This window comes from Musa acuminata, chromosome BXJ1-11 (assembly GCF_036884655.1).
Source record: "Musa acuminata AAA Group cultivar baxijiao chromosome BXJ1-11, Cavendish_Baxijiao_AAA, whole genome shotgun sequence".
Taxonomy (NCBI): domain Eukaryota; kingdom Viridiplantae; phylum Streptophyta; class Magnoliopsida; order Zingiberales; family Musaceae; genus Musa; species Musa acuminata.
In genome coordinates, this window is record NC_088337.1 from 26,835,602 (window position 1) to 26,856,543 (window position 20,942).

The 20,942-nt window shown below is 36.4% G+C and overlaps 3 protein-coding genes across 4 annotated transcripts; all 3 read right to left on the reverse strand.

Annotated features, from left to right (window-relative positions):
* Positions 1 to 741: 741 nt before the first annotated feature.
* On the reverse strand, positions 742 to 4,941 carry LOC103971677 (uncharacterized). Its single transcript, XM_009385760.3, has 5 exons — positions 4,538 to 4,941; positions 3,419 to 3,513; positions 2,748 to 2,864; positions 2,570 to 2,671; positions 742 to 1,147 (listed from the first exon to the last, which is right to left on the reverse strand). The coding sequence occupies exons 1-5, from the start codon at positions 4,887 to 4,889 to the stop codon at positions 977 to 979; spliced, it is 837 nt and encodes a 278-aa protein (XP_009384035.2). The 5' UTR covers positions 4,890 to 4,941; the 3' UTR covers positions 742 to 976.
* Positions 4,942 to 5,520: 579 nt separating this feature from the next.
* Positions 5,521 to 14,119, reverse strand: LOC135597419 (glycerol-3-phosphate dehydrogenase SDP6, mitochondrial-like). The gene is made up of 7 exons (XM_065090341.1): positions 13,653 to 14,119; positions 10,619 to 11,092; positions 9,576 to 9,907; positions 7,360 to 7,520; positions 6,506 to 6,764; positions 5,811 to 6,108; positions 5,521 to 5,740 (listed from the first exon to the last, which is right to left on the reverse strand). The coding sequence occupies exons 1-7, from the start codon at positions 14,014 to 14,016 to the stop codon at positions 5,733 to 5,735; spliced, it is 1,896 nt and encodes a 631-aa protein (XP_064946413.1). The 5' UTR covers positions 14,017 to 14,119; the 3' UTR covers positions 5,521 to 5,732.
* An 850-nt stretch (positions 14,120 to 14,969) lies between these two features.
* LOC135597420 (thylakoid lumenal 15.0 kDa protein 2, chloroplastic-like) lies at positions 14,970 to 20,588 on the reverse strand. Of its 2 annotated transcripts, none has more exons than XM_065090343.1 (6): positions 20,309 to 20,588; positions 19,208 to 19,299; positions 17,709 to 17,799; positions 16,787 to 16,855; positions 16,034 to 16,143; positions 14,970 to 15,241 (listed from the first exon to the last, which is right to left on the reverse strand). In XM_065090343.1, the coding sequence occupies exons 1-6, from the start codon at positions 20,520 to 20,522 to the stop codon at positions 15,149 to 15,151; spliced, it is 669 nt and encodes a 222-aa protein (XP_064946415.1). In that variant the 5' UTR covers positions 20,523 to 20,588; the 3' UTR covers positions 14,970 to 15,148. The 2 variants fall into 2 exon arrangements, with proteins under 2 accessions (XP_064946415.1, XP_064946414.1); XM_065090342.1 differs by having other exon boundaries at positions 19,208 to 19,311.
* Positions 20,589 to 20,942: the final 354 nt, after the last annotated feature.

Genomic DNA, 20,942 nt, shown 5'->3' on the forward strand with positions numbered 1-20,942 from the left:
TGTCTTTGATTCTCTAATGTCATTTATTGCTATGTCGATCAGTGTTGTGTTTGGGGAGTGACTCTGCTGAGTATATATATGCATTTGCTTCAATCGGGGGGAGACTCTGCTAAGCATATATTCTGGGATTTGCTTCAATCTAAGTTGGGATTCAGATTCTCTTTCATGCACAACCGGTCCAAAGATGACTGTTTGAGGAAGGAAGAATGTTTGGGTAAGCAATCTGTCCAATTCCATTGTCTTTGCCACTAATGATTTTGAAGTTTTCAGCATGTATGCAGGGAGGGCAATATGAGTGCCCACAACCTTGCCATGCAGTCTTGGAGGAGAGTCCTGTGTTCTTGGAGACAGATTCTGTCCCTGTTGATTGAAACATACAAAGTCTTGAAATGTTAAAATAAAAAAAATAAAACTGAATTATTTTTCGAACTTGTCATTGAGATTTATAAGTTTGCTGAATGAATCCATAGACATATTTTTTCCAAAGCAGATTCGATCTGAAACAAATCAAGAATGCTTTGATTGAACATGAGTTAGTCAACTGTTCCAAAGTAATATATGATGCGTAAGAAAACTTCCACAAAACAATCGTTTCAACCTAAACAATATGACTTTGTTCTCCATTGTTTCCTTTGTTTTCCTTCATCATACATTGCATCAGTAAATCAAGCTTAGATTCATCCATCGCTCTCGTTCAAGACCAAACTACTAATGCACATCACACGGCAAAGAGATCACCAATAATCAAATACATGATGCTCAAGTGATGGTTCGAGAACTCGAACACCAGCCATTTACAAATATGAATCAGATTTAACTTTGAGGATTTTCCTCTATCCACGACCGTGACACATTTTTGGTACAGAGAAGATATGCAAATGGATATAATTTTGAATGAGTTAATGACGTATGAAAAAGATTAGCAAATGACAAGGACATATTATGTACAGAATCAAACAAGGGTTTGTGAGGTTATCTACAAAAAGTTCCACTGCCAATAGACCTTCTCCACGATACCTCCACCGCTGCGGACTGCAAAACGAAGAGTATCAGACGCGGGAGGAACACCCCAAAGCAGTGGCACTACTACTGTCATAGTCAGCTTCTCCAGCAAACCTTCACTGCTCACTTTTTCTGCAGTGACAACCTGCACAAAATATTTCTCGTCTTTTAGCAAATGCCTAAAATCAAAGAGTGAAAAAGAAAGTGACTCAGGAGGTTCAAAGGTGACAAATGCATGGTACTCGACTTTGTATATGTTGTCAGGCAGAGCATCAAAGTTTTAAGTACCATTCGGAACATACCAACCTATATCAAAGATGCAATACAATATATTTTTTTTAATAATTTTAATAATAATACTGGGAAGTATATGTTAGTATGCTGTTATGGATGCCATACACTTGATATGTTACCAACCCATTCCTTATAAAGCATTACCAATGAGAAGCACCTCCAAGACTAAATCAAAATGCGAAAAAAACAAAATGATTTTTCACATCCATTTTGTCAAACAGCCATCCCTTTGATATGGCCAAAAGCCCTTTTTAACACTATTCACCCCCTTAAATGTGGTCAAGTTACTTTCCTAATTCCATTTTCCCTATTACAAAAACCTGATTTTTCTTGTTAAATAAGGGTGTTTGACAAAAGATGTTGGAAGAATTCCTGAAAATAAAAAAGGTAGTGACAATAACAGACTGCATCAATCAACATATCAATCTCAGTAGCCAGATTTTTCTAACCTGGACACCTGGCTAATAGAGTAGGTTACCAAGGCAATGTTCAAACCCAGGAATAAACTTTTTGAGACTTGGTTATGACCTATCAACTATTTTTCCCTACTACAGCTGAAACCATAGCACACCATAAGAAACAATCCAGTGTAATCCACTGTGCCAAAAACAGTGGGGAGTATTCTCTCTTGATGGACTTCTTATCATGTTCCCATTAAGTTGCATATTCCACAAACACATCTACTCAAGCAGTTTAAAGCAACCTGATACCCAGTAAACCTCACAGATAATCAGATGAATGAGACAGTTGACCACTTTTAAGGTCTATGGTTTGACTTTGGCTGATAACGCTACCAAGATTGTTGATCTTATGAACCTAGTTTCTCCTGATGGCATTTTCAACAACTGTAACTGTGGATACATATTACTTCCTGAAGAATGTTTCAGAACCTTAATGGAGAATTGGAGATATTAATCGTTACCAAATAAACAACGGTCAACAAAGATAACCAATCCATGAACCGAAAAAGGCCAGTATATTCCTTCCTAGATATATCAATGAGTTTAAGGTAACAATTTTGCTGCCTGCTAATTTCTAGCACGTTCGATAACTAATTTTCTTGTAAGTTCATTTTCAGATAATATATTTTTGTTCATCTACCAAATGATCAACTAAAAAAGAACATGAGATATAACATTCTATTGCAAATTGTTCATGTACTGTAATCAAGTCCATTCTGTGGCAAAATGTTTGTGTACTGCAATCAAGTCCAGATCCTTAAGAACTAGAAGCTACTTCAATAAAACAACAAAAATGTCACTTAAGGACATACCTCACCACCGTGCTCTACTATAGTATCTTCAACAACATCACTCAGCATTTCAATGGACCGGCAAAAGCCAAAGATACACAACCTTCTCCCCATATCAAGTCCCTATTAAAAACATTAGAACAGATTAATCATAAACCTAGAGACAGATGAAGACTACATAGCTTCAGTAGACACACACATTTGTTGCTGCAATATCAAAGAGTGCACCAAGACAAAGTCCTTGATTGGGATCCATGTAATCACTCTCCTGAAAGCGCTGAACACTTTTTGTTACCGGTGATTTTCCTTGCCTCTTCTGAACAACATATATGAACGTTAAAAAGCATTAATATCCTAGAAAGAAATGAGTAATTGATGATCCGTATGTATGCTTATACATGCCAGGTGAAGCATATGTTTTCTTGTGCCATATAAAGCACAGCCAAATTAAGACACAAGAACACACAATTTAAGATGATTAATATGTAGCAAAAAATTATCTCAAGGAATATATTATTTTGTTCAACAAACAAATTTCTAAAGACATTAACCAGGTAGATTTTTTATTGGTAAACAAATATTGATTCGAGACAGTCAATGTGAATATTTTGTAAACTGAGACACCAGCAAGGAAAATCACCTATAATATGGCAGAAGCGAGGTGTGATATATCTACATAAGCTAATATTCAGCTACAACAGACACTAGAGAATAGAAGAACACTATGTCCTGAGAAAGATTTGCCTTGTAAAGTTAAGATACCCAACAATTTTAACATAATAGTTAAAGAGAAAGAATATGCTTAAAAAATGGTTAGGGAATAAAGGTACTTAATGCATGAAATATATTTTAAAATTCCATTACCCTTACCTGAGGAAATCGACGAGGAACCAAAGATCCTCCTATCTGGATGAGCCCTTCAGAAGTAAAAAGAGTGATTCTATCTTCAGGGACCCACTCGATGGCTGTGAAATATTCAAGAACAGCCATAATTTCCAATCAGAGATCAAGAAGCTAAGTCAGATATTTTGACACAAACAGACGAGAAATGACCAGTAGAGAAGCAAATGGAATAGCTCAGTTACAACAATATCTGGAGCACAAGACTGATAACATTTTAATCATCACACAATTATATAAGTGGAGCTGCATCAGGATTCTGCAAGATATAACAAAGTCTTTCAAGAATAGTTGCATCATCTTACAGTGACACAACTATTTTACGAATAATACAATACAGCTAAACTGCACAAATAAACATACCCCACATATCAGATTCATTTCCTGTTCATAAGCATATTGAATTTTATGTATGTGAGAGTTCTATGACACTAGCTTTTCTTGAGTGCTTCGAGTAGCTGAAGTTCCAGACATTAATTACAAAAAGAATGTGTTTCTAGAGTATAGATTCTAAGTGATGAAAAACTAGTAGATCATTCAAAACTTTTATCTGAATGCGAAAAGATTAAAATTCTTAAATTATTATGCACAGCTTAGCTGGTTTCTGGTCTGTGCTCTAAGAAACCAAAATATCAGTTAGCCATATGCTCCCATGCCATGAATCAGCTATCGTTGCTCAGAGTTACCATATTTTCTCATCCTAATAAACTGACAGCTCTTACACACGTTTTGTGTCGACAAGCCCCAAATTCCAAGGACTAAGCATGAAATCTATGATGTTCTACTTCCAGTCCCTCCATATTTCGTTTCAGACAATAACACTTGAACAGAATCTGTTATATAGGTTCATACGAGGCGATATTTACAACCAAAGAGAATGTCTTTAATAAGTTCATAACAGATACCAAAACCCTGTTCCCGCAAATGATTCATGAATATAATTTTGCAACAGATTGTGATCTGAGGAAGAAAATCCTGAAATCTTGGATTCATCGATTACACACGGGACACGCCAAGTCGTGCAGAATTCACCAAAAAACAATCAAAATGAAACCCTAATATTCAAAGGTCAAGGTTTGCGAAGCGTACTTGGGCCGTCGGAGAAGACGGAAGATTCCCAGGGGTAAGGCACATAGGGATCGTCCCCGAAGCAGCCACCTTCGTCGTCGGATTCCTTGGCGCGAGGACGGGGCGATCGGCGGCCGCGGAGGACCAAGAGCTTGGGAAGAGAAGGAGCGGGGGAAGAAGAAGAGGGAGAGGCACGGGAGCGGAGGAATGCGAGTTTCCTCCTCGATGGGTTGGCGTCGGGGGAACGAGGGCGGGCGCCGCGCAGGTCGTGGAAGGAGGGCGAGAACCAGAGGGAAGAGGAATCGGCCATGCCCGACGTCGTCGATCCAAGAATAGAAGCCGTAGGCGACGGAGACAAGGAAGAGGAGGACATGGGCGGTGGGGAAGGCGGAAAGGTTGACAACCGTGGAAGATTCCGTGGTCGTAATAAACACCGGTCTCCGTTTCTCTTCTCCTCCCCTGCCGTCAAGCAACAAGCCTCCTGTGGGCCCCCGCAATTCGAGCATCTACGAATCACACGTCAGGTAACGGAGCGTGTATCTGTTGACGAACAAAGGACGTGTTGCTCATTGTCAACGTGCACGATTCAGGATCATCGACCACTTCGATTTAAGCTAGAGAGCGGGTCCCACCAAGCTCAAGTTCTGCTACAAACACGAATTTTAATTGATTCTAAAAATGAAACAAACAACATATGATAAAATCATGTCATCAGAATGGCAAACACATCAATCAATGAAATCAACAAGAGATCGATCTTAATAAAAGGAATCAAAATGTGAGTTTGATTCAAGTCAAATCTCCAATAAGCCAACTGATGCCAGAAAATTATAAATCTGAGCACCGCCATCAATCAGAGTTAAGATGAGTTGTGTGGCAAAAAGTATAATTCGACAACATCCACTCAAATATTCTATAAGATCAGATAAATATAGCCAATGTAATTTGGAGAATTAGAGCTTCAACCATTGCTGCTTAAATGCAGCAATTGATGTGACCAGGGATTGAAAGAAATGCTTCTTATTGACTGGGCAATGTGACAAGATATCATAATGGTTTAGCAACCACAACGTTACATTTTTGCAGTTGAATTTGAGCTCTTGTTCTTTGAGCCACAAAATAAGAAGAATTGTTGTTTGACCTCCTTAGGTCGAAACCTACTTGTGCATTGATGTTTTAACATGTTATTGCTATTCCTGGAGGGAGACTTCCTAGTTCATGACCCTGCAAAACCGACAGCAGCAATCAGAAGCTGACTTGGAAGGAAAGAATCTAGGTCGAGAAGTTTCCTTACCTATGTGTTTTCCATCATGGAACTGTGCATTCTTTGATGATTTAAATGTTTCTAAAAATTCCTTGGCCCTCTGCAGCTCGAGCTTCTGTCTGGCCCTGTCCCACTTGTGCTCAGCAGCCAAAATCTGAATTACACGAGGCAATGCCCGGCATGCTGCATCAGTGTCAAGAAATGCAAGGCGAGATCTCCGAGCAATGAAGTCGACGGCCGACTCGCAGTACTCGTTACGAGCACAATATGCAACCTCAGCCTCCAGAAAGGGGTAACCATGGGCAAGCCGCTTCCCTAAATTCTCATTCTGCAAAAATCACACAAGTAAACCATTAAAATTTATTTACACACATATGAAGTGTTCAAATCATGTAGATATCAACTCGAGAACAATGATAAAACCATTGGAAGGTTTTTATTTATCATTGTTATTAAAATTTCTGCCAAGTTGCATTCTGAAGTGACAATTTGCATGTGTACTGCAAATAAACCAACCTCTTTCTAGCCACTGATTACATTGCGGTTACAGCATCCTGAAAACCAAACTTAATCCAAAAGTCCAATTACTATATACCACTTAAATTGAGATTGTATGGCGATGCTATTAAAGGGTCTATCCTGACATATGTTAATTATAGTGTGTTGTCACAGAGTTTTACACCATAAAATATCATGCATCTTATATCAATGAAGCTGAGCACAACCTGAGCAATAGCAGCCACTTGTTCAGCCAAAGTACCATATGCATGAGATAAATGCTTCGAAATAGCACTATCCATCACCCCAGGAATAACTTTTCCGCTATGTGTTCTTTTCATGCGGACATAGTGCTGAGCAAGAAAAGTGAATGATGCGGGATCCCAACCATATCCACCAACAAGGTGCAGGTTGTCAGTCACACAACCATTAGCAGGGTTCAGCTTGCCTGACCTTATAGCAGCATCAACAGCATCTTCAGCCATGCTGACAAGAACATGCAGAGTTCATTAAAGTAATTTTGAAACTGTCCAAGAATATCAAATCTCCTATAACAATTTATGAATGAATATGGAACTCAATGCAAACACTTGCGCATTACAAGGAATCGTCGGTAACTATAGATTGTACATCTTTCAACATAAACTATAATGCAACAAGGACCTTCACTAAATTATGCTCTGATATTTGGAATAACAAAATGAATTGTGTTCATTTTAAGTCAAGAACCAGAAACTACAAATTAATCAATTAGAACTATTGAAGATACGGTAAGCTTTTATATCTGTTAGATCAATAGTCAATATTTCTACAACTCATCATGCTTGCTCGCAAAATCCAGTAAATAAGTGCTCATAAAATACTTCAGATACCTCAGTTAAAGACTTGTTTATGTAGTACAAAATAACTATTCACGGTCACAGTAGCATACCCTTCCATGACATTCAGATCCCTACCAGACCAAACAAAACATGCATTTGGATGAAAATACACAAGGTAGCTTTCTGTTGTGTTGAGATTATATCTCATCATTTGCAAAGAGACCTTCATCAACAAACTGGAATATTTTAATAAATTTTACCTTCGATAAGTAGTCCACTTTCCACCAGTAATTGTGATTAAACCAGGATGATCTTCACGGACAATATGATCTCTGGATATACTCTCTGTGTTTTTTGCAGATGGATCCATGGCCAATGGCCGTATACCACTCCAAGCAGAAAGCACATCTGATCGTCTCACCTGAGGTTTTTAACCATATTATAAATCCAATTCTGCAATTCTATTCTTCCAATGAAGCTATCTACTAATGCAAATTAAATCAAATGACCACAACTTCAAAATACAAGTAGTTCCAAGTCTTTCATGTTGAAGAATTCAAAAGCATCCCTAAAATTCAAGTTGCTTGAGAGCCTAAGTGCCCAACTTCCTATGTTATACATCCTGCATGGGCAATATATCGACCCTCATATAACACCACATTACATGAAGCATACATAAGATGTCTCAATCTCTTGAAGATGTCCTACATTCCTAACCTACCCTTCCTTTCCAAGTAACAAAATGTTCTAGCAGTACATTATACGAAGAATGGACACTACAGAAAATTCTAAGCAAATGCTAGTCAGTCTTAGCAGTGAGCACAGCTAAAAGTGGAGGGAGAATGAATATATTGTTTGAAGTATACATTTAGGACTTGCTTCAAGCCTTCAACTAAATTACCCTATAGATTTTCAAAAAGCCAAATTTTTTAGCCATTTGAAAAAATTTTGGTGGCAAGGAATATGGGAGCTTCCCATTATCCCTCGCTTTAAGATTTTCTGCCAGAAAATAATCCACAGCTGCCTCCCTACTTAGGATAGATTGGCTCTTGTGTATTGGAAATGCTGTCGTTTGCATCCTGTGTGGCTCTCAGCCTATGTTTCTTGATCCTATTTTCTTCAAATGCTCTAAGTCTCTTAATCATATTTTCATTAAATGCTCTTTTCCAAAAATATTTTGGAACACTTGTGAACAAAAATTGGATACTCAATATAAGATTTATGTAAATTGGCTTGAGAGGTTTTGGCCAAGTGAAATGATCCAAATTAATTTGGCTTATTGATCCTGAGAGTCTTAGTAGATAATATTCTCTCATTGATTTGGAAAGCCTGCAACAGTGGTTCCTTTAATGGTACTAGGTAGGACTGGTCCTTGCACTACTTTCATGTTTATATTTTTAACTGTAACAAGTTCCAAAATTATAAAGGAATGCATGATATGTGTTACATTTAGGTTATGTATGAATGTCCTATGTGCCTATGTTTAGGTTATATTCTAAACTGTCTCATTGATTTTGTGCATTTACATCTATTCTCTTGCTCCTGAAGTCACTACTATTCATTTCTATGGTTAGCATCTGTTTTCCCTTATCCATTAAGACTTATCATGTAATTGTTTGTCATCTTGACACACTATAATGCCCTCAACTTTATTTGCTTAACAAATCAATATAAACAGTAAATGAATATTAATTCACTGAGTAGAGTTTGTGCATTATTCTACATCTATTCTTTTGCTGGTTACAGACTTCTGTGGCTACTATCCATTTTTCCCATTATGATTTATGGAGTGTTTGCTCTTCATATCCTGACGCACTATAATGCCCTCAACTTTATTTGCTTAATGAATAAATTTAAACAGATTATGCATCTTATTCATTTTAGCAAGTAAACTTAAAGGAGAGAATTGTTTTCCTAACTAAACATTCAACACAGAGTTTGTTCTTCATCCTTGTTTTCCATTCTTTATAAAAGATCTGTCAACAGAAGACCCATCAGAGACAATTTCATTCTTCCTATGGATTTCTAGGTTTTTATCTTTCCAATCACTCGTTAGGATTCTCAGGCAACAATCTCAAAGACAATAGACACACAGCAGTCTTCTTTCCGACATAGCCTAGTGATACCAAGTATTTTTTTGGACAGTGAGGAAGGGGAATCAAGATGTATAAGCTGATTACTGGTAAAAGAAATGACAATGTGAATTACTGAGTAATTCTCCTCCATTTTGTCTTGATTCCTAAATAATACTAGGTTATAAACTTTACAGAATAGTTGTATGTAATCCGAACAATTCCACAAGAATGGAAACTGAAAAGCAAGAAAAACACATCTATTCACGACACCAAATAAATTCTAAGTTGAACTGAGTACATCATAACCTTGTAAAAGAGAACTGTATACTTCCAAATAAAAACTGTTCAAGCAAAATCTGCTTAAATTAAAAAGTGGAAAAATAAAGCAGCCATTTACAAACCTGAACATTAAGATAGTTACAAATGGCATCCAATATGAATTGTATTTCATCTTCATGTGGCTCTGGGAGCATTGTAATGGCAGTGTTGGAGTCTGTAGTTCCAGCAATCGTCCTTCCCAACCAGGGTAACATAAAAACAACACGGCCATCTTTAGTTTTTGGAACAATTAGCCCCATTCCCTCAGGAGAATAATAATCAGGAAGCACTATATGGACACCGCTACTTGGACAAATCATTGCTGATAAATCTTTGTTGGCCATTTTTCTAACACTATCACAGAATGGTCCAGCCGCATTTACAACAACTTTTGCATATGCATCGAACTCTTTCCCTGATACAATTTATAGGTGTTAAGGAGCATAACAAGTGGAAGAAGATACATTAGCTACCCTACTAGACAAAACAAACCGTATTTTTTTTATGTAAATGCTAAAAAGAATAATTTCAAGCATAACCAACATAAAAGTAGGACAAGGTTTCCCCCAGCATGGTGATTAAAATGCCCCATCCAATACAAGCAAAATGGCAGTCACCTCTCCATGTGACTTTACTCTAAAGTCATCCAGCAACATACTACAGGCCATTAATGCCCATTAATGCAGTCATTTAACAAAATACTATAGGTTTTGTTATCTTCAATAACATAGCGGAAAGTCATTTAACACATACCCCACTGATGCCCACAAAGATTATTTGAATACTTCAGTTTTATATGATAAAATTATCATGTATTGAGAGAGCAGAGGCTCGTGGTAGCAAAAGCCATATATTGTCGATTAGATATCAAAGGGTTCTGCTGACAATTCCTTTAAAAACAATGACAAACTCTTTGAGATTATTATATAAAGGTTACATATGGGGAACACTTTAACACCATAATTTTTGTTATAAAAAAAATCAGCACTAAATCTGATAAGCAGATTATACTAACACTGATAAAAGTTGGAAAAAAAAAAAAAGAAGCTTATTAGATGACGGTCTAATCCCACATTTACAACTTTAAGAGAAGAAAAGAAGAGAACTAAGGTTTGCTTGGTGTTACCTGATAACTGGTCACGGATACGTGCGCCAATTATCCGTTCACCAAAATCATCCTTGATCAAAGATATCACTTCTGCATGGTTAAGCACTGTTGCACCCACTAGTGCAGCACTACAAGCCAGTCCTACATTCAGCCGGGAGTCATTCATTTGTCCATCATAATAAACAACTGTTCCCTTCAAGCTCCCGTTGTGACCCTTCCTAGACAGAGTTGGAAAAAGTTCAACTGACTCATTTGCAGAATAATATCGTGAGAGATGTAGCATCCTTCGACCAGCAACGAGATCATATAATTTCAGTCCCATCCAATAATATACAGCCTCAAACCATTCAAAACAAGGTGTCATGCATGGTAAAGCTTGACATAAGTGTGGGGCATTCTCAATGACCTGTTTACGCTCCCTTAGTGCGTGGAAAACAAGCTTCAACTGCCCATAATCAAGATTAAACACAGCTTTTTCCAGATATCGTACACCTGAAAACAAAGTACTAGTGAAATGAGAATAGAAAACAAAATAGCCATAAATAACCTTCATAGTATTTATTTGTTTGGAATATTATCTTAATATAATGGATATATGGTGGTCAAATTGTTTGATAACCCTCGTCCATTTCAATCATTCCAATCTAGTTATCAGAGCAAATGGCATAAACCATAGAATTTCATCTTGAATATATATGCAGCACAATAACTGGAAAACAACCTTTGTTCATCCTGTTCAGTGATGAAAAATCCAATTGTCTCACTTCCTGATATGTTTACAGCATGGTCAGTGTGACACTTATTACCAGAGTGTCTACTGTAAATCCATTTCATATGAAAATCATAAAAGTTCTATTGATATATTTCCCTATATCAATAGGATGATGTGCATGTCTTTCTGTTTACTTTAATGTGTGATAAACTATAATAGTAAGAAAAATATATACCTCAACTAACCCTAAGTTACTGGAGCAGGTGTGGGTATGTACCAAGTGCTAATGTAGATTCGAGAAAGCCGTAAGTTATACAAATATAATTGTAGGAATCACGTAGAAAGCTTCAATCTGTACATATTTACATATGCTCAATCAGGCATTTTATGAAGTTTTTTTCATGCTTCACATAAATATATTATGCATGAATGAAACAGAAACTTTACAAATATCTTTTGAAATATACTTATTATTCTTGTTGCTATGTAAATAAAAATTTGTACACAATAAAAGTTGTGTTTTTCATCAATTAAAAGAAGTGATGCCTTTAAAGAAGAAAATTAAAAAAATATTAAGATTTTTTTAGCTAACTTCATCATTTATTTGCAATCAATAGCACAAATGTAAAACAACAAGTTTTAAATTTATTTGTTCAAGTTTTATTAGAAACATAGCAGTGTCATAGTTTTGAATTTATGGGAGACAGTTCAGAAATTATGGAATTACATGTCCAGTATTAGGAGCCACAACAAATACACATACAAGCTTCTGAATCATAGAAGTGTGCCTCCTTCTATGTGACTCCAGAAAGGGTACCTTAAGGGTTTCCCAAGGTTGCTGCTACTAATTGATCTTACCAACCCCCATCAAAAGACTAGATTTAATATTTTTCTGCAGAATGTATCTGTTATAAATTTCATTCATATAATACACATATAAGCTTCTGATTCACAGAAGTGTCACCAAAAGGGGGTACCTTAAGGCTTACACAAGGTTGCTGCTATTAAGAATTGATCTTCCTAGCCTCCTATCACAGAACTAGATTTAAAACATATTATTGTCATATCTGTTGGAAATTTCATTCATGTAAAATTGTAAGATATTGAATAACACAGGAATTTATAACCATTGACTAGTTAAGATCACAAGACTATTTTACATGTGTATCTTTTGAAACTTTAGTGGATAACTCAAGACCAAATGTTCTTCTTTTATTGAAGGATCATCATACTATTTTAATCTCTTTTAGTCATTACATGATTAAAACAAAAACATTTTAGTTTTGTTCAAGAAAACACTGTGTTTCTCCACATAGCACTAGAAACCAAACTTTCTGGTTCTCACTCTACTGCAGAATGCTCCAACTGGCAATTTAAGAAAGTTTACTGGGTTTTTACTTTTAGAGCTACAGGTCTTAAGCCATTTAAGAAATATTATTTCTAAGCATTAGTTATGGTTGCTTGATTGCACATAGCTTTTCTTATCTGTAATAAAATAAATGCACTCTAATTGCAAATGCTACACTTAATAAAAGAAGGAAATGTAGTCATATGTGCACGCACACACACACACACACACACACATATATATATATATATATGGGCATTTGTGACTGAAATTTGCAGCTTCCTGATGTTAACTGTAACATTGGAAACTTGAATTCAGCCTTTTCTGTCAAAAGGAACATACTTAAGATCAAGGTTGTTCACATGTCAATTTAAGTGTACAAAGAATCAACTTATGGCAAGTACAGATGCAGGAAGCAGTTGTATAGCAAGCAATCAAGAAGATATATTTGGTGAGATGCCTGCAACCGTGATTGCATGACTCCTAGTTGCTAGCAACAAAACAACCCTAAATGAATGATATGTCAATCGGACTCTGTAAACCCCATAGAAAGGAAAGAGGATTCTTTTAATGCCAAAGTAAGCAATACAAATGCAGCAACTACCAGACACATCAGTGAACTTCGGCCAGTTTAACAAATTAACGTGCAAATATCAAGAAGAAAGTATCTTTGATATTCTTTAGCTCACACATTCGATATCACAGACAGCTAAAGATACAAACTACAAAGGCTCATAAGAGATCAGATGATTTGTAGAATTAACATTTTGCCCAAGCACCAGAAAATTTCTCATCTCCTACTGCATCTTATAGTACGTTCCAATAAAAGAAACTCTAAGGATCGAACTTTTGGCGAAGCTGGGCGTATAAACACACTAAAGGTCACATCTTTACCAAAATGAATAATTCTATTGTTCACATTTAAAAAAAAGAGAAAAAGAAGTAACATATAAGATCTCGGTCAATAAAGAAACGAAATTGAGAATCCTCACCGCCATGGATCAGTTTAGTAGACCTCGAAGAGGTCCCCGACGAGAAATCCTCCCTCTCGACGAGGCCGACGCGGAGCCCACGGGTGGCGGCATCGAGCGCGACGCCGCATCCGGTGGCCCCGCCGCCGATCACGAGGACATCGAGCGGGTTAATGACGCTGGTCCCTATCAGGGCCGACTCCTGGACCTCCCTCGGCGGGATCGCGGCGGCGGGATCGGCGATCCTCCGCCGAGCGGCGTCGAGCCCTGCAGGGCCGCGGTCGCTGGCGGAGGCCGGCGGCTGCACGAGCGCGACCGCCGCCCAGGTCGCGCCCGAGGCGACGAGGACGGCACCCAGCCCTCTCAATCGAGAAGCGGTAGCCATCGTCGGGAATTGGGATTATTGGACTCGGTTCCTTCTTTAAGGTGGGGAGGAGTCGTATTTGGAAAGAAGGAACAGAAGTATGGAGAGAGAACGGGTGTGGAGTAAATGGGGGTATGAAAATAATGGGACAGGACATAACACGCAACGTAGCGGATGCGGTAAGAATCCGATAAGATGATCCGATCAGATGCGGGTTGGAGTGGTAGAATTCGATCTGTGACCTGATCCATATATATATATATATATATATATATATATATATATATATATATATATATATATATACATACATATATATATACATACATATATATATACATACATATATATATACATACATATATATATACATACATATATATATATACATACATATATATATATATACATATATATATATATACATATACATATATATATATATACATATATATATATATATATATATATATATATATATATATTCTCTGTGACCAATTTAATTCATGCCCAATCTTTTCTTGAATACACATAGGTGCGAAACAGAGATATTACATACTGATGGGGGCAAGACTCTCAGCCTATCAGTCCGATATGTCGGATTACTAAGAATCGCATTGCCAACATTAAGATACTTCAGATGTGAATAATGATCTATCAGCAACACATGTTTCTCTCTCTACTGTTCACTCAAAATATTCTCAGCTGACTCAAACTTTATTCTCAAAGTTCATGCTATTAGAATCAAGTTGAGTCGTCTCTGTAATTTGGATTGACCATCAACTTTAGAACACATCTTCTCAGCCGGTTTAAACCGGGTTTAGGTGTTTTTTAATTAAGTCTGAGATGGATACGGATTTAATCCAAGTCACGCTCTAGATATGGTGACAATCATAAATATCCTGCTCTAGATATGTAATCTTGAGTATTCTCAGACCATCTAACAGCTACAGTAGAAAGAGAGGAAAGCAACATAAGATCAATCTTATGTATTCTCATACATAATCAAATCCTAAGCATACAAGTCATACGATTGGAAATTGTATTACAAATCTAAGAGAGACGAAGATTCCATGGTTCATACTGTGATTGAGGCCTCCAAGAATTCACCAAGCCATGAGTGTGTGATATCATGGATGAAGAATGAATGCTTTTAGTTTACCTCCATGCAGTTATTTGGTGCCGTTGGCTCTCTCAGGCAACTTGATATAGCCATCACTGCAGCTTCGATTGATGCATCTTCCCCCTATGACATTTTCCAAGACCAATTGACGATGTGAGATGGTTAGCAATGCACTACACATACCGCCATGACATGGAAATTAAAGTTGAGAGAATGCGTCTCGAGATTGCATCATTTGGACCTCCAGGAAGCATTGAGATATGTCTTTAAATGCTTTCAAATAGAATTGATCGGTTATCACTAAGAGTTTCCCGATCAATATGCCAAGAAAAAAACAGAATCATTAGAATGAATATTGGTGTCTAATTCTGAACTTGAAACACAGATAACAACCATTTGTATTCATCAGAAATGCAAGTTTGACGAGTAATCTGAACAGCTAGAGTTTCAGCTAATGTTAGCATGACTGATGTCTAAAATGATTTCAGAAAAAAAAAAAAAAGATTCACAACACCCACTTGTAGTTGAACCATTTGGAATGCTTGCAATGATGAGATTTTTCCAAAGCAAAAGTATATTGCTGAGGTCGACTGTCCACCACAGAAACTAAAATTTCTAATTTTTCTTCTTTCGTGTTGTCACACGTATATGTGAGTAGCCAAGACTGGCTACAGAATTATCTTCAAAGAAAAGAATAAATGTAGTTGTGATTCTTGACCATGAAGAACAGTAAGAGTATAAAACAATAAGAGTATATACCAAAATCACAGGAACAAACACAATCCAATGTATGATAGATTAATTAATGCAGACATGTCCAGTCAGTCAATCTTGAGGTACTTAGCAATTTTGTGATGTCTGCAATTAGTTTTAGCAATTTATAGCAGTATTTTATCAGTAAGTGTTTATGTTCACCTTTTCTTTCCAATAAAACATGTTCCCATACTTCCCAGCCACACGACTCCAGAAATTTCGAGGAACATCCAAATCAACGGTGGCCCCAACATTGAAATGCAATATGTTTCCTGTAAAAGATCAAAAAATGGAAAATGGCTGGAGAGTATAAATGAAGAACATGGGCTGCTACAAGTCAGATATGAAGCATTGTACTAAGTGGCATGATTAATATTAGGAGTTATGTGAACATTTGCAGTACATGACTCCCAACTCTCAAAATCCTGAGCTTCTACCAATATATCAACCGAAGTATGACCAGACAAGGATTGTAAAGTTGGTGCAAGTGATATCAGTAAAAGAATCGAACAGATACAAAAGTAGTTCCTTTATTTTCGTTCAACAATCATCATACTAACAAGGACGCGAAAATGCAAAATATAATGCCCAAGAAATAGTTACGAGTCATGACTCCTAGTAGTCCTGATTAACAAGTTACATGTTCTCATCTTCTCCCACTTGGAAAGAACAAAATTTATTAGACCTACTGGTACCCACAAAAATTCCAATCTTCTGACTATGCCCTAATAGTTTCTATTAATATTTTCAAAAATTAGTTGATTTGCAGCTTTTCTTGAACTTGATGAAGCAGTGAGGCTTATTACTTTGTGCTGTCAAAATTAGCATTATGAATTCAGTCTAACTCAAGGGTATAGCATTGGCAGCTAGGACTATGCTGCAAAAGTTTGCAATTGCATGAAGTTCTCTACTCACCAAAAGTTGGATCGGCAACAAATACAATAGTTCTCTCATCAACTTGCCAGAAGTCTTTAACAGCCATTCCTGCACATATAGAACAAGTAACAGACATTTCCAAATCCAAAGAAATATATATGTGTGTACACACACACACACACAAATAAATAAATATATATACATATATATATATATGTATATATATATATGTATATGTATATGTATATATGTATATGTATATGTATATATGTATATGTATATGTATGTATATATATATGTATATGTATATATATATGCAAGGTTCGCAATACCGTACCGTACCAGAGTTTCGACCTGGGTTCGGTACCGGTACGGTACGGTATACCGCTCGGTACACCCAGCGTCGGAACGGTAACATATGGTCCGCGTACCGGAAGCCTGTCGGACCGGTACGTACCGCCCGTACCGGGCGGTACGGACCGGTACTGCAAACCATGTATATATGTATATGTATATATATGTATATATGTATATGTATATACATATTATTTTTTGTGTATATAAATGTGTATATGTGGATATTGGTATATATGTATATATGTATGGATGTATGTATATGTGTGTGTGTGTGTGTGTATACACATATATATATATGAAGTACCAATGTGTATTAATTGCCACATTGCTGAAATTCATAGGACTTCTACATCATCTATTACATTTTTTATACTTAGTAACCCAATGATGGAACAGTAGCAAAGAAAAGCACTAACTTGGTTTATGATCTTCAAACGAGTCTTTTTTTTTCCCCAAGGATCTTACTAGTGTAACTCAGAAGCATTTTGTAAACAGTTTTAATGTTCAGCTCTAGTTACAGCTAACTGGAGCAGAATCATCATATTATTTGAGTGTGTTACAAATGATGGAAGAATCATTGTAGAAGCAAGCCAAGATTTCTTACCTGGCGTGTCAGGGTAATTCTGTGCAAGAATTCTAAGCTTGACCCCTGTCTCTTTCTCAAGATCAGCAATTTCTTCACAAAGCCTTCTTTCCTATGAACAGCAAAACACATACAAGAATTTAACATTTGGAATCCATAACCAGTTCAATGTTGTAACACTATAGGAGATAATGGTACCACATATTGGCTCGAAAATTAAGAAGAGAGACAGCATGCCAAAAAAGAAAAAGGAAAAATCTAAGGACTGTTCTCCAAGACAACAGATCCAGTTAAAGTTTAACTGATGATGCTAGTAATGACAAAGCTTTCTCAGTCTTCAAGTTCTACTTTCGTCGTTTTGCATAAACACATAAAGATCAACTACAATATCCTCCATATCAGCGAAGTATCTGAGACAAGATAGGAAGTAACCAGTATAGAAATCTAAGCTAGACACTACAGTAAGTTATATGCTTGGGCATACTTGTTCTGCCTAGGCCATCACCAACTTCAAAACTTTGAATGTAACTGCCTAAATATGCCACAATGTTTATAACATGCTAACTCATGCTACAAAATAATTCACTAAAGCTCTTGATTCAATGTGTTGGAATTTTATTTTGGTAGTGCTGCAGAATAGGGTATTTGGTGATAGATGGTGTTACTGGTTGAGAAGACACCGATTTTGCATGGCAGCAGACTAGAATTCTAGTGAATGATGAGACAGGATGAATTATTAAATTTCAGAACAGTATCTTCTTTTTTATTTTAACCTCGAAATGTAAGAACAGTACCATACACGGAAATCCACTTTATCCCTTTCTTGTTTTTTTTTTCATCCTTTTCTTGTGTTAACAATCAATGTTTAAGCATACTATGATATGCCAAAGAAACATTAATATTTGGCGAGCCCAGAAGGAAAACATGAATGCTATAATGGTGATGCTCTGGTCCATGAATCGAGCTTTAAAATACTGATTGATTTTCAAAACTGTTGTTTGTTGGTAATCAACTGTGATCAGAAGAAACTTAATATGCTCACTTCAATGTTAAATTGTGAATTTTAACCTTTTCCATTCCAGTACTAAAGGTAGCATATCGGACTTGGCACACTTGAAGTCTTGAGTAATCAACCTTGAAGTCTTCAATTCTGCACTTTTGTTTAGTGAATTTGGAGTTTCACAATGACAACAGCCCAGTTTGGATCAAATTTGCTAGGTTTTTCCAATTATTTTTCATAAATAAATCCGGTGAAGAGTCCAACTCCTCATTTAACAGTTTTAATTTGGTGAGAGGTAAATTTCTAGGTCTGAGTTGAAGGAAAATTTAAGGGAGTTTGATGTTCTATGTTATGATGTATGTATAGTCTTCTTATTTAATAATAATACGATAATGAACCCATTCTCTCTCAAAACCAACTGGTTACTTTTATTAAAAAAGAATAAAGTTGACAAATAATTTAAAAGTTGCAACAAACTGACAATAAGTATATATCCATACAAAAAGAAAACCATCAATACCTGGCTTGCAGAGAGAAACCCAGCAACATCAATTACTGGACTATATTCCTTTGGAAGCATTTCTGGCCTATTGACTCCAACTTTGGCATTAGCTGTACCAAGTCCTACATAGGTCAACTAAATGTGAAGTATTGTTGATAGGCCAAAATTTTGTGCAATGCACATCAAAGTGTTGATAGGAAAAGTTCTTTTTCTAAAATGTTTAATCAGATCAATCTATTATATTATCAAATATAATTAACCAAAGTAATGGTGACCATGTATTTGTGCAACCAAAAAGTCTTTTCTGAAATGTTCAGCCAGGTTGGTTCATTATATCTCACATAGATGTTTAAATAAGAAAATAAGAAAAATTCAACATATCAATGGGGACTTGAATTATAATTTTTTTTTCAAAATAGTATCTAAAGAAATCCATAACAGTCTTTCTTTTAATTTTTTTCTATTATTATAATCTTCAGACTCACATCTCTTTTCGACTAATTATGAGCTATATATCTGATGAGGATTGGCATATGACTTAAAGGAGGTATCACTTTCAGCTGCAGAAAATTACAGGTAAAAGCCAATATAACCAATTTTGGTAAGGTAGCAGTTAAATAGCCCATGAAAAAAGAATAGGTTGTTAGAGATTAATAAGTTAGTGCATCCCAGCATGTCGCCTACAGATATGTGCACGCGCATGCAATGGCATTGGTGGTACCTTATATAACTACCACTGCAAGATAAACCACTTTCTTGACTCTTAATCTAGTTACAAGGGACATACTCGTGTTTCATGCTTAACAATCAAAATATACTTCAAGTCACTTGAGACAGAAGTTTGGTTTTGTTCTCTCAAAGCAAGAAATTATATACCTTTAATCTCAAACATTTTATTCTCTGATTTACAAACTCCTCTCCATTGACAGATCCTTTTTAGTACCAATTGACACACCATGTAGCGCAGGAATGAGATTCTAGTGTCACTTCTCAACAATGAAACACTAATTATTGAAAACCCTATCAGAAAGAAGTTGCAACAGAAGCACGCAAAAGACAGATGCTAGTTCAGATACAATGGAATCACATAAATTTCAGGACTGGAGGGGAGACAATTACCGCCGAGGGCAAGTCCGAAAGCGAGAGATGCGGAGAGGGCGAGGTTGAGCGACCTCGAGCGAAGCTCAGCGGCCCATTTCTTGAAGCCCGGAGGGTTCGGAATCGAGAGGGAGTTCGAAGGGGAAGAAGCCCTTATCTTGGGGAGCTCTGTGGCGCTCGATAGGGGAAGACGAGAAGGAGGCGAAGGATGCACGAGCGGGAGAAGAATGGTCATCGTTTCTCCAACCGGCCGTTACTGACCCGAAACAGACTGAATTAAATTCATGAGATGTCGCCAGTCGGGAATAGGATATTTGGTTCATATATATATATATATATATATATATATATATATATATATATATATATATATATATATATATATATATATATATATATATATATATATATATATATATATATATATATATATATATATATATATATATATATATATATATATATATATGTTTTAAGTTCTTTATTTTATAACAATAAAAGAGAAGAAAAATATATCAAACCTATGATCCGATAAATTATATCAAACCTATAAAGTATACAAAGCGTACTTAGAAACCACACCAAGACATGAACTCACTTTGAACCCACACCAAGGCATCAACACCATGTTTCCCAAGGTGCCAACTTGCACCAG

Coding starts and splice junctions, on each gene's coding strand:
- LOC103971677 (XM_009385760.3), bottom strand. CDS start 4,889: ATGTCCTCCTCTTCCTTGTCTCCGTCGCCTACGGCTTCTATTCTTGGA. Junction 3,514..4,537: donor CGTCTTCTCCGACGGCCCAA/GTACGCTTCGCA, acceptor AATATTTCACAG/CCATCGAGTGGGTCCCTGAA. Junction 2,865..3,418: donor TTCCTCGTCGATTTCCTCAG/GTAAGGGTAATG, acceptor TATGTTGTTCAG/AAGAGGCAAGGAAAATCACC.
- LOC135597419 (XM_065090341.1), bottom strand. CDS start 14,016: ATGGCTACCGCTTCTCGATTGAGAGGGCTGGGTGCCGTCCTCGTCGCC. Junction 11,093..13,652: donor TACTAAACTGATCCATGGCG/GTGAGGATTCTC, acceptor CTTTGTTTTCAG/GTGTACGATATCTGGAAAAA. Junction 7,521..9,575: donor GTAACTATCTTAATGTTCAG/GTTTGTAAATGG, acceptor TAAAAACCTCAG/GTGAGACGATCAGATGTGCT.
- LOC135597420 (XM_065090342.1), bottom strand. CDS start 20,522: ATGACCATTCTTCTCCCGCTCGTGCATCCTTCGCCTCCTTCTCGTCTT. Junction 19,312..20,308: donor TTTCGGACTTGCCCTCGGCG/GTAATTGTCTCC, acceptor TGACCTATGTAG/GACTTGGTACAGCTAATGCC. Junction 16,856..17,708: donor GAATTACCCTGACACGCCAG/GTAAGAAATCTT, acceptor CTATATGTGCAG/GAATGGCTGTTAAAGACTTC.